Source organism: Aedes aegypti, chromosome 2, assembly GCF_002204515.2.
Source record: "Aedes aegypti strain LVP_AGWG chromosome 2, AaegL5.0 Primary Assembly, whole genome shotgun sequence".
NCBI classification, from domain to species: domain Eukaryota; kingdom Metazoa; phylum Arthropoda; class Insecta; order Diptera; family Culicidae; genus Aedes; species Aedes aegypti.
Genome location: NC_035108.1, coordinates 182,221,160 through 182,238,177, shown reverse-complemented (window position 1 = coordinate 182,238,177; position 17,018 = coordinate 182,221,160). Strand labels below are relative to the sequence as shown.

Genomic DNA, 17,018 nt, shown 5'->3' with positions numbered 1-17,018 from the left:
AAAAATGGTGCGAAAATATCGGGAAACAAAAAAGTTACCGCGATTTGAATTTTTTTTTCTTGTGGTAAAACTAAAGTTGCCGGTAGAGAGGTTAAATATTACAGTTGACTCTCCACATCTCGATTTCATCAGTCCCTTCATTCTGCATACAATTATCCTCTACATATCACAATACCTCCATATCTCGATGCGATTTTCATTCCCTATTGTTTCTCCATGTGTCGATACGCCCATTATCTAAGGATACTAGACCAAATTTTCGTGAATCTGAATAATGTAGCAAAACGGAATGACGTGTGATTGTTTATTATTTTCCTATTTTCCTGACAACAGAGCGGTTTTCAATCTAGTATTCAATAAACTGTGTTCTATGTCTCGATCTCTCCCTATCTCGATGGTCCCTTCGATATTGGGATGTGGAGAGTCGACTGTATCTTTTTTCGTTGTTTTTTTTATATGATGCAGTGGCGTAGCCAGTTATTATTTTTAGGATCATTAGGGGTCTTGAAGAGAAAAAATAATTTTTGATCAGCATACACAAACATCCCATTCTTAAAACCCCCCTTTTCTTACCTAAGTCCAAAACAGTTAAACCAATATTATTGTATAATGCAATACTAAATTATTTCAAATTTATGCATAAAAACAGAAAAAACCAAAAAACAGAAACAGAAATATATACTTCGGATAATTGAGTGAAAAATTCCGGATAATCGAATTCAATTTGTATGCAACGAAAATAAAAATGGTAAAACATTGCTCGTCTCAACCACAAATTTGCATACATTTAACGAGTAATAATACCAGTTGAACAAAATCGAAAACTTTGCTAGAATTGATAACCCAGACCTGATTTCAAATCTGTAACATTCGCATTTTCAAGAAATTACTGACATTCGACCAGAAAACTTACTACTGATGCATAAAATCATCCAACTGACAGCCTAAATATTCAATTCAAATTATAAGTATACCATAGTATAAGTATATTATAGCCAAATTATTGTTTATATCTGTGTACCGCGCGCTGAACTCAAACCTTTGTAGACTACACACAAAAAGGAATAACTTATAACAACGTCTTCAGTGTCGTGTATTAGTTGAGTCTAGTACACGGCACTGAAGACGGCCTTACAGATGAGGTCGAAATACGCGTATCTGTCAAAGGATACAAACTCTAGTTTAATAAAAATGGTTTAGTACTCAATTTGGTTTTAGTTTATTTATAGACATATCAATCAGCTCTAAGACTAATTATCACGTCAAGATATTTAATCTCGTGCACGCGATCAATTGTTTCCTCATCAATTTGTATTGAAACGTCTACAATGGTCCGATTTCACGAAATCAATATAAATTTAGTTTTACTTATATTCTATTTGAACTGTTTGTACTTCAACCATTTACTTGTAATGAAGCTTGTAACGCATTTTATTCAATTGCCTGTATCACAAGAATTTCGAATCACTGCCAGATAGCCCTTCATATGCTGAACAGCTTTGCCGAAGACACCAACCTTCTAGCAAATAAAGATCTTGAGATACAGACAATTGAAGAAAATTTGCCACTAGTGTCATCTAGCGGATGAATTGTCAGTCCGATTTTTCATCGCCAGATAATCATTGATCTGCTGAATAACTTTGTCGAAGACACCAACCTTCTAGCTCATTTGGATGTTGAGATATCCATTTGAAACCAATTTTGCACCCCTCCTGTTCACACTTTTTCCGTTACCAATAGAAGAGGCAGGGGTCAGGGGGATGTCTCACCCAAGGATTGTAAGACCAACTAACCGCATATACTTCAAAATTTATTCCAAGTAAATTGATCTACTGGTCTCCGAATTGTAGTCATTTAAAATTTCAAGTTCCGTCTCGGGCTTTTAAGGGTTTAAAGAATCCATTTATATTTCGTTAGTTATACAAAAATTAATAAAAATAAGGATAAAATATACCAGTTTTAATAATATTTTGTACAATGTATTCAGACTTATAGAGGCGCATGTAGTTGAACTCAAATAAAAACACACATTTACTCGTTAAAAATGAGGGTGGCCTACTTGCTCCAACTGTCATATATTTTGACAAAAAGTATGTTTGTAGTATTTGCAAGTATCATAACTTTGACAGCTTCAACAAGTGTTTTTGATATTGATTATTAATTTTTCTAATTATTTAAAAAAAAAACGAGGGTAATAACAATAGATAGAATGAGAAAAACAGTAATTTCAAGACCACTTTTTCAATATGGCGAATGTAACATTATGCTCACAACGAGAAAATCGATGCTGAAGTTTCGAGTTTAATTTTTAATTCCTATTTACCAACTAAGCCATTAAATGTTAAGTGGATACATTTGATCAATACAAAACAACAACATTTATCATTGTAGCAGATTCTATATGCATTTTCTTATGTTTAAATTGTGTTTTTGAGTGAAAAACGATTTCAAGTCATTTTTCCGTTTAGAAACGACTATGCGACCTATTGATAAGTCGTTCTGAAAACTATCTTGTTATTTTCGTCGGGTGCGTTACGACGTGTTACCAAAAGTTATGTTGCTTTCGTCAAGTTTGTTACGACGTATTGACAACCGATGTGTTCCTTACGTCAGGATGCATACGTCAGCATAAGCATAAAACAACAGATAGGACAGGTGGAATAATGATGACAAAGATCACGAATACGGATGTTTCACAAAGTTCTGTGTCAAAAAACTTCTGCGCATCTTGACCTTCACAAAACTGTAAGTATTAACTCGGTATATTAAGCATACTAACAACCAAAACATCTTAAAAAATAATATTCACAGATGTTGCGGATTTCATCGAATGGAAGCCCTCAGAAAAAGTGAGAGAGCATAACCGGTAAATGCATTGAGGATATTGTGTGAAAATGCTTTACTTGACATTCTTGCCAATTGACAGCAACAGCAAACGAACGTTGAAATTAATGTGCAAAGTCGCCAGCCAAGATTGCAGTTTCATAACATCGTTATTAAATCTACGCCACCTCCAGCTCGTGGACACCTCCTTCCTACCTCGCAGGCAACCATCACTCACCTGGCCGTGCTCACTGTGCTCCCGCTGCTAATACTGGCCGGATTTGAGGCGACAACCATCTTTGCAAGCTTGTCCGGCATTCTAGCAACATGTATCACCCAATGTATCCTCGTAGCGTTTGTCATTTTTGCAGGCTGGGTTCACCGTAGAGTATAGGCGAGCTCGTAATTTATGTTTCGATGTCACAGAAAAATGTATCAAAATATTTGTTTTACACTTATAACTTGATTATAGGATTATAGCCTCCTTAAGCTTGCCAAATATTTTTATATAAAGTATTTCTAATATAGAAAAACTACAATCCAATGAACAGTAGATTTCTCAATAAAAGTAAAAGAAACGAAAACAAAAGGAAACAAAAGATTACTATATAAATCAAGATGGTAATAATCTATCAAAAAACGGGATTTAACGTGGTGGAAGTGTAAAAACTTGATTCTTGCAAAACTGAAAGCTATAAGCTCAACCCATTTGAAAATATTGTTGTGCACCAGTAGCTGCCATAAAGTGGCCGTTCTTCGTGCCGTTACTGATAGACATATAGGGTGGCTGCTCCAGTGGTAGTGTGTTGCCCAATAATAGTGGTAGTGTGGTTTCAAGCATGACAGCTACTGGTACACAACAATATTTTCAAATGGGTTGAGCTTATAGCTTTCAGTTTTGCAGTTGTTAAAATAATATGAATGTGTATAAAAAATCTTGGAAATAAGTAAGGAAATAGTAGAAAACCAATGGGAAATCAATGTAAACCACTATTATAGGAACACAAGTTAGTAAATACCACTATTACTGGAACATGTTCCAGTATTGGAGAAAATGCTTTTATGAAAAATTCAATAATTTTATCGTTCTTAGATATTTTTTTACGTAAAATAGAATAAAAAAGCTTTCGAATGGTGTATAAAGATATGAAAATCGAGCTTTCGTTATTTCCTGGCATTTTTTTTATTCCTCATACCGTTACTATTGCCTCTATAACTGGTACAGTCGCCCTAGCACAATTTGGTCCATAATTTCATACTTGCAAATAGATAAATGAGTGATGTGTGCTGTAATGATCAATATGCAAACAGTACCACAACGATAACAAACTTTTCTGAATCAATTTTTGAGTATTATCATCGTTTGACATTTAATTTACATCCATGCGACATTTCCCAATGAATATTAAAGGAATACTTACCAAGAAAGTATTACTTTTTGTTTTACAGTTTAGTAAAATCATAGTAATCGTTCCATCAGCTAGCTTCTTAATCCTGGAGTTCGAATGATATTCCAGCTGGGACAAAACCTGGTACTCTCTGTAGTTGTCAAGAATCATAAAAAATTCCTGTATGACATGAAATTTTGCGGATTTATGAGTGAAAAATGTCAATGATATTTACGGATGAATAGATAAAACAATAAAATTCTTCCTTACTGTTATAGTAAAATACATTTAACATAGGTTAATTACGTTTTATTGTTTTATTCGTGTTTTCGATGTATAAACTTAACAATACATTTCTTTAAATTAATTTTGTAGTAGCAATATTCAATTTTTATTTAATATATCAATCAGTTAATTTCAGCTTATTGAACCCTGCTTGGCTGTAACGTACATAGCGAATCATGAATGCGTTCAATCAATATCTTCTTCGTCACTTCCAGGTTTATCGTAAATGTCGGATTCAAAATGGTCTTCTATGTGATTTTTTGGCCTTCTGCCTCGTTTAGGTTCTTGGAGAGTTTTCAAAAATGCGGAATAGTATTCCTTTTGTTTGATGTATGGCATTAAATTTTTCAAATCTTTGAGTTTTGCTTCTGGAAGCATTATAGGATGATCTTCGATTGGATTAAGTACAATATGATCAGCATTGGGGAGATTATCGTCCGTAGCAAGCGACATCGATTGAAAACAATGTTCTGACACATCTTTCTTATATTCGACAATCCGAGGATGATCAGTGGAGTACTTGAACACCATAATTTCTTTAAATTTGATACGTTCACCGGTTGCATTATTTTGAGGAATTCGGTAGCGCTTAGACAGATCACTTATTGATTTAAATTCAGCTTGAGTCATTTCATATACCTTAAAAGGTATTGATCTGCGAACGGATGCAATCAAAAACACCCAATCTCTTGGAGTTTCGATATCAATTGAAGTTTTTCTTTTTGTCCTCTCTATCGCAGCATGGATTGTGTCTACCTCCATATGTGAGTGCCCGGTCCTCATAAACTTGTGCAAGATTGTAAGCGACCGGCCACGCTCCGCGAACAACTCAATCATGTAGCTGAACATAAATACAATATTTTTGTTCAAATTCTGCCCGCCACACCTATCACTATAATAAATCACCTCAGTGATTCCTGATGGGATACCTAACAAATCCTTCATTATGCAGGATCCGATCTCCTGGGACCCTCTTCGGGCTTTCGTTTCATCCCAAATGTAGCATGCGGCAGAGTTTTCACCCAAACAGCTCAAATACATTGTGAGATTCAAGGTATAGAGCTGCCTTGAGTAAAAAGTTCTTCCACACGTTAGATATGGTGTGGGCAGTTGTTTCTGCAAATCAAAGGAAACCACTCGAACAGTAGAATCAGATCTTGATCGTTGAATATCCCGTCGCTTTTCTTCGTACACTTTTTGAGCAGCCTGTTGATGGTCTTCCTGCTGGTTTTCCAAAGCTCTTTTCTCAATAACATCTACTTCCGTTTTAATCTGAATACGCAGCCTGTCACAGATATCACATGTATCTATTTTTGGCTTACGGAAGGAGAGGTTCATCGTGTTGAATATAATTCGGTATGTATTGTAGCAAACCGGAGCGAGACCATCCATACTGCATTGCTCCTGATACAATTGGTGCATTTTGGCCACGCTCAAATCACCGGATAGGTACAGCCGGTCCGATTTTGCACGACCATAATGACTTGTGTATGCTGGGAATGATAACATATGCTTCTTGATATATTCCATATGCTCCGCACATACGGTCAGACGTGATTCGTTTTTCAACCTTCCGTCGTCAGCAGCTATTCCTCCACCAGCGGATTTTTTCGCAGCAATAGTTCGAATTTTTCGGTCACGTATGTCAAAGGTCGCCATGAACATAACTTTGCATACCTTAACCGGTCCTTCAATTGCTGGTAGATAGTACTTCCGTGAATATGCCCGCCGTGAATTGACCACCTGTATGAATATGAAGCATAACATAAAATGGATAGTTTATTAAAATAAGCTTTGTTCTTTTTTGAGAAGGCGTAGGCAAGCAGATATATTACAATTTATTTGGTACTAGTCCAAAGCGCTAAAAGATTTGTAGCACGAAAATGTGCGCGATGTCTCAAGTCTTTCAATGCCATAGGCAATATCAGGCGGATTCTATGGAGGTGTACCGGACCCCATGAAGATCATCACGCATGTACTTTAACCTCTACCGTTATATTAGTAGAAGGTTTAAAGTCTTTTCATTACACTTCACACATATTTTCCGGAATCTATTTGATTTTTCAACAAAAATTTTATTTTTTTCGGTACGGTGTCTAAAACATCAAAAATGGGGGTGAGATTGGGTCAAGCAAGAACGACAGTAAATGAAATTGCAAGTCCACTTTTTTGACATTTTACGGTGCCGGTAGTTTTATTTTTCATTAAGATGTGTTTATTCTTTCTGAATACAGCATCTCTGAAACATCAAACTAGTCTACTTGATGATTCCGTACATTGAATAACAATGCAACGCATTTTGATAACCTTTCAATCCAGCAACTGTGTTTCGTGCGCAGCAACATCGTAAAATTTTATCAAATGGATTGTTTTTTTTTTAATTTAATTATTTATCAGTGTTTTCATATTATAGAAACATCTCCTGGAAGTACAAATTAGTTGGAACACTGAAATATCGTGATTATGACGTCAACATCTGCCTGAAATGTATTGATCGTGGAATGTCGCTCCGAAATTTAACTATTTGCGAAGAATTAAAATAATCACTGTTTCAGTACACCTTTGGGGAAACTGAATAGGCTTCATGGCAATGGGGATGAGACTTTGAAGACATTTCGAGGGAAAAAAATTAGAAAATTTATGTAAACTTGACGATGAATGTTGTGTTTACATATTTTTTCTCATAGCTCTTCAATTTTTTGGTATAATCGTTCTTTTAAGGGGGCAGGATCCGTCATTGATTTCGGAATTTTTAAAAGCAGTTTTTTCGTTCAAAATCAAGAAAAATTACATGAAAATGTGTTCACTGTATTCTATTCTTCAACCGAAACACAGTGAACACATTTTCATTGAATATTTTTTAGACATGGACAGAAAAACTGCTTTTGAAGTTTCGATGATGACGATGATTACGATGACGGAGCGTTGAGCGTTAAGTGGGTTTATCATACTTGTGATACATCTTAGATGTCTTTTCATCTTGTTTGCATCGTATTTCATCAATATTCTTCAGCTGTGAATGGTTTTGCAACCATATTATCAAAAACAAGTTATTTCAATTACAGTGACCCAATGTCACCCCCTCTGTGGGGTGAGATTGGGTCATTTTTCATCCACTTGTGGTGCCGCTGTGAATAAATATTTTTCTTTAATGTTTTGAACAGTTGTTAATGTACCATCAAAGTACATACACACCAAATTTGAAGTTTATTGGAGTTGAATTGCGATAGTTATTCAATAAATAATTCGTACACATCTCTTTTTGACCCATTGTCACCCCCAACGACGGTACTTTGAAATGTATGAATCATGTCAAAATCTACAATATATTTTGTAATATGAAATATGAGCGAATTTGAAATATTAATGCCTTTCCATTGAGATCTATCAATCCCAAGGAGGCACACAAATACAAACACGGCAGTGGGAAAGCAAAACAAGCTACAGTAGTGTTATGTTGTTTTAACAGCGTAGCGTGGTTGCTTGTAGATTGATGACGATAAGCTTTATCAAAGTTTCCGAATAATCTCGGTTATAATCTAGAAAACAGGATTTTAATTTTTTCAGCTCATCGGTTTGCAATGCTCTATATTTAACAGGCAATAGGCAATCATTGCTCTCAAACTCCATAGTGAAAACATCTGATGTCACTACCTTGATCAAACCCTGTGCATTTTTTCGACATTCCAAAGATTCATACAGAACTCCAGCGTAGTTTTTTTTGCTGAGCTCTGTAATCTAGATTAAGATTAAAAATAAGCTCAAACGGCCTAACCAATCACGGAAATATTTTAAGTATTACGTCTGTTTGTCTTAGCCATGTTTCCATGTACATTTAACCGATGCTAAATAGTAAAAGTAAATTGTATATTTGAATAAACAAACCTTTGGACGTGCTGTTTTTGTCACAGAAATATGACTGGCCAAGAACTGGTTCTGTCCTGATGATTTCACTTGTAGAAGACTTGATAAGAGCTTTCTCCGAGTCTCATCTGGATACTTTTTACCACAATCAAGTTTACAGTTGCAAGATGGTTTGATCGATCTAGCGGGAACAATTGTACCGTCCCGACGTTGATATTCCAAACCTTTCTCCTTATTACGCTTGTTTCGATTCCTTATATGTTGTTTAGAAATTTTGATTTGTACAGCTTCCTTTTCTATGTTATCAGTTCCTTGAATGCTTATGTTGTTATCTCGGTTGTTGTTCAATATATTCGATTCACCTAAAGCATAACATAATAAATTCATATAAAGTCAGTGACAGAAAGCTAATTCAATAATAAATATGAACCAACTACATATAGGCACAATGCTAGTATTTTTTCATCATCCTATTGTTTTTGATTTTGCCGATGACTAACAGATGTAGGGGGACATGGGGCAAGAGTGACACCCGGGGCAAAAATGCCACCTCTAATTTCACGTAGTTCAAATCAATTTTTTGATGTTCAACTCAGGATAAGAATGAATTGAGTACTAATTGAGGGTTGTGTAAAAATTACAATTAAAAATGGTAAGTACAAAAAAATAGAAAAATGTCTCTAACACTCCAACGCGAAAAATGCGAAATATTATAAGAATGTAAGCTGGAAAACAAGGTTTGATTCCCAATAAATACAAAACATATTGGTTTTTCCGCACAGTATTGATGATTTTCAATTGTTTAATATAGCTGTGAGGATTTTTTTTTTCGAAAAAGTCCTTTTGACAGTATGTCTTATAGGACAAAAGGGACACCGCAATTTTCTCATATAAAATCAAATGAACTTTTATTTTTCTTGTTTAATATTGCATTAAATCAAATTCCTACTAAATAAAATCAAAATAAACCATCTTGGACATTCAAAATGGTTTCTGAAATTTTTTACTATTATTGTTACAGTCAAATAAGATTAGAACTAAATCAATTTCGTAAAATTACTTTTTAACTATAAGTCAACTTTTATCCCTCAGTTTTTATCCTTACTTACTCTAGAATTTATCGTTTAGGCGGGGAAAAAATAATATACAAACTTTGTGGCATTTTGCTCTGGTGCCATACGAGTGGCACTCTTGCCCCGTGCCTCGTTTAAAAACCTCATAAGAAGGAACATTTTCAAAAAATCTCAAATCATCATGTGTTTCTAATATTTTTGAAATCTATCGATAACATAATTTAGAACAAGAAGTGAGCTTGCCCTTCACTGGAATAATCTTCAAAAATTGTGCTTATCAACCATGATTTGAGCCTATACATCTTAAGGTGTCATTCTTGCCCCAGCCCCCCTAACTCTCTATATGAAAATTACTTTAAAAAATATCGCCGTACGACTTTTAGAAAACACTACCACCATCTATTGGCAGAATCGCAAGACTCACAGTCAATCATATAAATTTCAGATAAATAGGCATTACAAATCGTAAGATAAACGCAAGGACGATGAAAAATTGAAAAATGTTGCGTCTGGTTGCCTGTGGTTTTACATTCGCAACCTATACCCATAAGATTTGATCTTAGACCTTGACAACGTAGAATCAAACTGAATTGATATTGATGTATAGCTTTAGTAAATAGGATTCAGTATGTCTCTTTATATGTAGTTGGACCCTTACGAAAAAATTGGTAAATTTAAAATTTTTGAACTCACCCAATCCAAGGCATAAACGCTTCGACGGTAAAGGATGATTATTAGCTGCTCGTTTTTGTGGTTTATCGATCTCGTCTTCGCCATCAGAATTTTCCTCAAATTCATCTTCACTGACTAATGTTTGGTATTTTTCAAAGTATTCATAAATGGTTAAATCATTTAGGCATGTAGGATCTCCATCTATGCTTTCTTCAGAGTCACTGTTGATGTCAAGATCTTCGTCACCTCTGTCAGTATCTTCGGACTTTGCTTTAGGTGTACGAATCAATCGAGCAGGATCCTCATCTTCGCTATCTTCAATATCGTTTTTATCAGGATGCCAGTCAGCATCTTTGGAGGTTGAATCAGACTCCACAGCTGAACCATCTAGATCGTCGTGATCTGCCTCGCGCGGAAATACTGTGCTTTGATCCTGGTAAACATTCAATTTATGTCGAACAGCAGTTGGTAACTCGCTACATGCCTCGATAGTGGCCTGTTCAGACGGAGTAACATTCCTAGATGTGCGTAGGTCCAGTGGTGAAATGGGAATTTCTTGCTGTGATGTAGCTTTCGGTAAGGCCAGGCAAAGTGCTTGTTCGCAACTTGGCACAGTTAGATCCATTGCCTCATGTTGAGTGGAAGAATTGATTGAATAATCAATCGGGAAAACTCGATTTGGCGTTGATGTTATGACACGACTGAATGATACCTCCAGATTGGTGAAACTTTCGTTGAATGATACAGATTGCTTTGATTGATTGCTGTTCATCTGTATGCTGGGATCGTTCATATTCCGAAATTTTGTACCCATCGAACCGTTGAACACAGCTGAATAATAATTAAAATTAAATTTCGCATTAAACTTGTATTTCATATCAAATCTTAGAGGCTTACCTTTCGGATTACTCGGAGGAATAGTAGAACCATGATGAATGGAATTGTCATATCGACTAGTAGAAGAAGAATGTGCTTCAATAGTCTTCTGCACCCTTGATTCATCAAGACTAGGACGAATAGAGATGGAATGACGTGGAAGGTACGGTCGTTGCTCGAGTTTTGAGATTCCAGACAAACCTTCAAACATCTCGTTAGTCATTGACTCGAAAACTGCAGTTTGAGTGGAGCTCGATAAAGAGGTAGAGTGATCCGATCTGCACAATTCATCAGATGAAACGTTTAGAGTGGCTGAAATATTAGGATAAAGTTGTAATGGACTTGAATGTAATATAGCATATACTCCTACCATGTTTGACTTGCTTGATCATCTCCGAATGCTTACGGGCAGAACCGTTGTCATCAGACTTGACGTGTTGACCAGCTGATGAATGCGCTCTGATTGTACTCGTGTTCTTTGATCCATTAGAGCCATATGAGTTACTCATGGATCCACGAGATATGTTTCTCTTTTCTCCAACGTTCCCAGTACCATGGAATATTTCGCGAGAAGAGTTTGAACGGATGCTCGTCTTCGAGATGCCCAGGTGCATCTTCATTCCAGCTGTCATTCCCAATGAAAGCTTAGGGGGCGCTGAAAATATGTCATGCATGCTAAATATTTACCTTCAACACACAAAGGGAAAATAAGCCTGTCTGGCTGCCCAATTCTCTTCATTTGCATTTCCATATTTTTGCTCTAAAACAAAAAGTTAAACATAGGCGAGGCACGTACGAATGAATGAATTTCAGAAAAAAAGCTACACATTACTCAACCAAATATTAATTATCTTTCATTGTAAGACATTTCGTAGAAAAGACGAATAAACTGGCTAATTAGGTTTAAAGCTGAAAGGTGTCTGGGTTCGATTCCCGGTTGGTCCAGGATCTTTTCGTAATGGAAATTGCCTTGACTTCCCTGGACATAGAGTATTATCGTACCTGCCACACGATATACGAATGCGAAAATGGCAACTTTGGCAAAGAAAGCTCTCAGTTAATAACTGTGGAAGTGCTCATAAGAACACTAAGCTGACAAGCAGGCTCTGTCCCAGTGCACTATGGTCCAGGAATCAGTTTTACGCGGAAAGATGCATTTTGTGCTTTAGAATGAAACATTAGACAAAAACGGTCTTCTACAAAGTTGTTTGTATTAGTTGAGCCCTTTGTTTGGTTTTATTGAAAATTAGGGTGGACCACAGTTTCATAGAAATTGTGTAACTAACTTTCTTATTTGTAGAAATTATATTATACATGCATCAGCAAAATTATAGACCATTCAATTTCAAGCAACTTTGCCAAAAAAAGTTTTTTTGTATCTCTTAAATTGACCGATTTAGAGCTTTTTTCCTACGGTGACATAGGGTGGTCCGAACAAAACTGGTTTTCTGGCTCTAAAGGTTTTCAATTCAAATTTCTCATCAAAGTAGTCTATGAAACACTTTTAGAACTTTGAAAAATGCGTAATTTGGTGAATGAAGATACTCGCTATCTCCTTCCGTTTAGGAGTTATTGTTGTTTTTCTCTCAAAAACATGCCTACTTTGATTGGGAATATCTCTGATTGGGGCAAACATAAAAAATATCTTGGCGTTCAAAAGACAAAATTAAATTGTATATTATATCAAAAAATTACAAAACTTTTTTTTGACAAAGTTGATCAAAATTACAAGTTCTACCGCTTTGCCTAAGAGCATATACCAGTATTTTTGCAAATAAAAAAGTTGATTATATGATATGTGTTATATTGTGGACCACCCTAGTTTCGAATGACACAGTATGAAAGCTTACATTTTGAGAAACAATTTTGTAGAAGATCATTTTTGTCTAAAATTTCATTTTCATGCTCAAAATGCAAAATAATAAAAAAATACTAACTATGAAAATCTTAAAAATAGTTTTAGAGCCCTATCTTTCTTATTTCAGATTTCTCGTCAAAACAGTCTATGAACGACCTTAAGAACTTAACAAAACGCAAATTTTCATGCAAAAATATTGATGATATCTATTTTAGTTCAAAAGTTAGTGAAGTTTTTCTGCTTAAAATCCTCAACTTTAACACATCTGTAATTTTTTGATATAATATACAATTTAATTTTGTCTTTTGAATGCTTTCAAAAGATATTTTTTTATTTTTGCCACAATCAGAAATATTTACAATCAAAGTAGGCATGTTTTTGAAAGAAAAACAACAATAACTCCTAAACGGAGGGAGATAGCGAGTTTCTTCACTCACCAAATTACGCATTTTTTTAAGCTCTAAAAGTGTTTCATAGACTACTTTGATGAGAAATTTGAATTGAAAACTCTAGAGCCAGAAAACCAGTTTTGTTCGGACCACCCTATGTCACCGTAGGAAAAAAGCTCTAAATCGGTCAATTTAAGAGATACAAAACAAATTTTTTTGGCAAAGTTGCTTGAAATTGAATGGTCTATAATTTTGCTGAAGCATGTATAATATAATTTCTACAAATAAGAAAGTTAGTTACACAATTTCTATGAAACTGTGGTCCACCCTAATTTTCAATAACACCAAACAAAGGGCTTAACTAATACAAACAACTTTGTAGAAGACCGTTTTTGTCTAATGTTTCATTCTAAAGCTCAAAATGCATCTTTCCGCGTAAAACTGATTCCTGGACCACTGTGCAGTGGGGACGCTAATACCAAGAAGAAGAAGAAGATTGTCACCGTTTTTATGTAAGGATCTCGCCTATAGTGGAACAAGCACTTTCACTGAGTGGTTCAACGTCATGTGTTGAAATTGTTAGTCATCCAAAAACACTGGCCATAGTCCACGGTTCATATAAATTTTTAAAATTTGATATGAACCAAAGTGTGCGAGAAAGAGGTAGTCTGAAATGCTTAAAATTTGGTCTACGCGGTCATTAACAAACCCTTACAATGACTACACTAAAATGTATTTTATTGTAGTAACTACTGAATCCATGGTAAAATTGAGAACTGCACCAATGATTTTCAACCGACTACATTGATCGGTTAACTTTTCCAAAACATAGTCAATATCACTACACAAGAAAATTTCTTCTGTTGATTTAACCAGAGTTGCAGTATTTTTGACTAGAAACATTCTTGATTTGAGATGTTTAGCATCATACTTTTGATCACACTGTGTTGTACGGTGGGTGTCACGGATTGAAATACAATGCTTTGTAGTGGATGCTACTATGGACACAGTCAAATTTACTGCACTGCTCAGTGATTTTCACCAGATTATAGTAAACTTAACAGATTTTTGTAGTCGGTTGAAAATCGTTGGTGCAGTTCTTAATTCTACCATGGATTCGGTAGATTATAGAACAAAATTTGTTTGCGTGTATGCTTAATACAGTGATACCTCCATGAGTCGATGTTCCATGACTCGATATCGACTCATGGAACCATACTAAAAACAAATTTTCATGGTTACTATGATGGTCCCTAGAAGCAGCTTTCCAAAGGATTGCTATTCCATGACTCGATGTTTCCATGAGTCGATGGTCCCTTCAATATCGACTCATGGAGGCTTCACTGTAGTTTCAAATCAAAGTTAATCATCAGTGGTATGTATTTAACGGCAAAATGCATTTCAAATTTGGTTGAATGATGTGTAAGATATGATTTTAATGAGTGTTTTTGGGAATTCATTCCTTCGCACGAGCCTATTGACCATCTTTACCTAGCTACGCCTATGTTTGACATTTTTTTACGGCAGAAGATTTGAGTTTTGTTATGTTGAAAGAATATTTTAATTTAGATCATCAATGTAAGGGCTATAGTATTTTTAAAAGAGTACATGAGGCATGGTATCTTGAATCACAGACAAACATACGTAACATTCATTTCCATTGTTTCATCGTCCATTGACATTTTGTGTGAGAGTGTGCATGTGTGTGGTAAACGTAATACAGAAATCGATCATGACTAACTGTGGTTTGCGTGATTCTGCCAAAAGATAGCGGTAGTGTTTATTAAAGTTGATGTTTTCAATTAATGTTAATACAGAGAGTTACGTCTGTTTGTCTGTGCCTGAATAGTAATACAGTGATACCTCCATGAGTCGATGTTCCATGACTCGATATCGACTCATGGAATCATACCTAAAACAAAATTTCATGGTTACTATGATGGTCCCTAGAAGCAGCTTTCCAAAGGATTGCTGTTCCATTGCAATATCGACTCATGGAGGTTTCATTGTATGTAAAAAGCTTACCTTTATAAATGTTCTGGTTATCTTTGTACACATCTACGGCCTGTTTATGTGCCACGGAGATATTTTTTAGAAGTACCTGCGCCGGTATATTTTTGCTCTTAACATCCTGGAATCCTCGGTGGGAATTTGCGTCGAATGATGTTCCCTTTGGTCTGGTTTTTGGAGAGTTGCCAATGTTGCGGAGTACTGCACGGTGTATCTGGTTCTGTTTGGATCCAGCAGAATCGTTCACGGATGCTGAAAGTCAAGAAATATCTCTTAGTGCTCAAATTTCTGAAAAAAAAACACCTAAACTTACCGTTCTCAGTTTCACATGGCAGTTTTACTCCTGGTCCTTGTAAGGTTCGCGCTTTCTTGGTCGATGCTGGTATATCGGAGGCTGGGCACTGGGGGCTCGAAATGAACTTTCTAAATTCCGCTCCAAATGACCGCGCTGTTGACATATACAGAATGTTTGAAAAAGGTGCACATCACAAGAGAAAAATGTACTTACATTTCTGTACAACAGCTGTTTTGTTTGTGTCGCCTGATGCCATCGCCGATTGTGAACAATTTCGATGTTACCTGATTGATTTAAGTTTAGTGGAGTACATTTACTTAAATTTTATCACAAAAGTAAAGACAAAAAACTGTGTTTACAATTTGGCTCACACGACGTTGAAACCGATTCGTTAAATAATGTTGTATACGACGTTTGGTCAGTCATTTGACGAAAGCGTATGGCGTTACGAGCGTTACATAAGTCATACCACCGACAAAAAGACGACACTGGAAAAAAAAATATTTTCACTTTGATTGTGACTTAGGCCAATTTTGAAAAATGAATTTTATGAGCTGATTAGTAATAATTTGAATTTTTCATTTGAAAACCATACAAAGCAGTGCACGATCTATCACTTTGTGGAAACAAATGATTTTTGTTGACAATGTTACTTACGTCCTATTGAAAAAGGGGTCTTGATTTTATAAATTTCAAATACCAAAATAAGAAATTTTGCTTGTTCTAGCTCAGTAGTCACAAAACTGAGCGCGGGCCACGCGTGGCTTATGAGAAAATTTTGTACAACTCGCGAACTGATTTCGGGTGTTAATGTGATGTGGCTCTCAACTCGCTAAACTCGGAGCGTCGGAAACACTCACATCTTGGCTGCATTCTTACCTGATAGGTAGAACATTATGCGTGCAATTGGATTCACGTGTATCTAAGCCATTAAGTTCCTGTGGTGTACCTCAGGGTAGTAATTTGGTTACTTTTTACGCTATATTTCAACGATGTTGCGGCATTACTGGGAGCTAAAGTCAAACTTGTATATGCTGATGATTTAAAACTCTACCTTATCGTTCGTACGGTAGAAGTTTGTCGTCGTCTTCAATGTTTACTAAATTTGTTCGTTGATTGGTGTCGTCGGAATAAATTGATCGTTAGTATTACAAAATGCGTGGTAATGACATTCCATCGTAAAGGATCCAATACTGTATAACTACTACATCGATGGCAATTTGCTTCGTAGAGTTGATAGAGTAAATGACCTTGGAGTACTCCTAGACCCGAAGCTCGATTTTCGTCTACACTATTCATCAATCATCGTGAAGGGTAACAGACAGCTTGGCTTTATTTCTAAGATAGCTCGAGACTTCAAGGATCCTCACTGCCTTAAGGCATTGTACTGCTCACTGGTTAGACCTATAATTGAAAAAGGTTCTGTGGTCTGGTGTCCGTACGAGGTTACCTGGATCCTTCGCCTTGAAGGAGTGCAGAAGAGAT

At 35.8% G+C, this 17,018-nt stretch overlaps 1 protein-coding gene and 1 long non-coding RNA gene across 2 annotated transcripts; one reads left to right on the top strand and one right to left on the bottom strand.

Moving 5' to 3' along the window:
* Positions 1-2,389: 2,389 nt before the first annotated feature.
* Positions 2,390-3,134, top strand: LOC110676242. The gene is made up of 3 exons (XR_002500200.1): positions 2,390-2,745; positions 2,812-2,866; positions 2,927-3,134. It is a non-coding gene; the product is annotated as an uncharacterized LOC110676242 (long non-coding RNA).
* A 5,086-nt stretch (positions 3,135-8,220) lies between these two features.
* LOC110676241 lies at positions 8,221-15,858 on the bottom strand. The gene is made up of 7 exons (XM_021843335.1): positions 15,747-15,858; positions 15,552-15,686; positions 15,254-15,490; positions 11,352-11,636; positions 11,003-11,293; positions 10,127-10,936; positions 8,221-8,722 (listed from the first exon to the last, which is right to left on the bottom strand). Exons 1-7 carry the CDS (start codon positions 15,787-15,789, stop codon positions 8,310-8,312), a joined length of 2,214 nt encoding a protein of 737 aa, XP_021699027.1. The 5' UTR covers positions 15,790-15,858; the 3' UTR covers positions 8,221-8,309.
* Positions 15,859-17,018: the final 1,160 nt, after the last annotated feature.

Excerpts from the sequence above, each read along its gene's own strand:
- LOC110676241 (XM_021843335.1), bottom strand. The coding sequence starts at position 15,789 with ATGGCATCAGGCGACACAAACAAAACAGCTGTTGTACAGAAAT. Across the intron at positions 10,937-11,002 it reads TCCTCCGAGTAATCCGAAAG|CTGTGTTCAACGGTTCGATG; the intron begins GTAAGCCTCTAA and ends ATTATTATTCAG. Across the intron at positions 8,723-10,126 it reads GCGTTTATGCCTTGGATTGG|GTGAATCGAATATATTGAAC; the intron begins GTGAGTTCAAAA and ends GTTATGCTTTAG.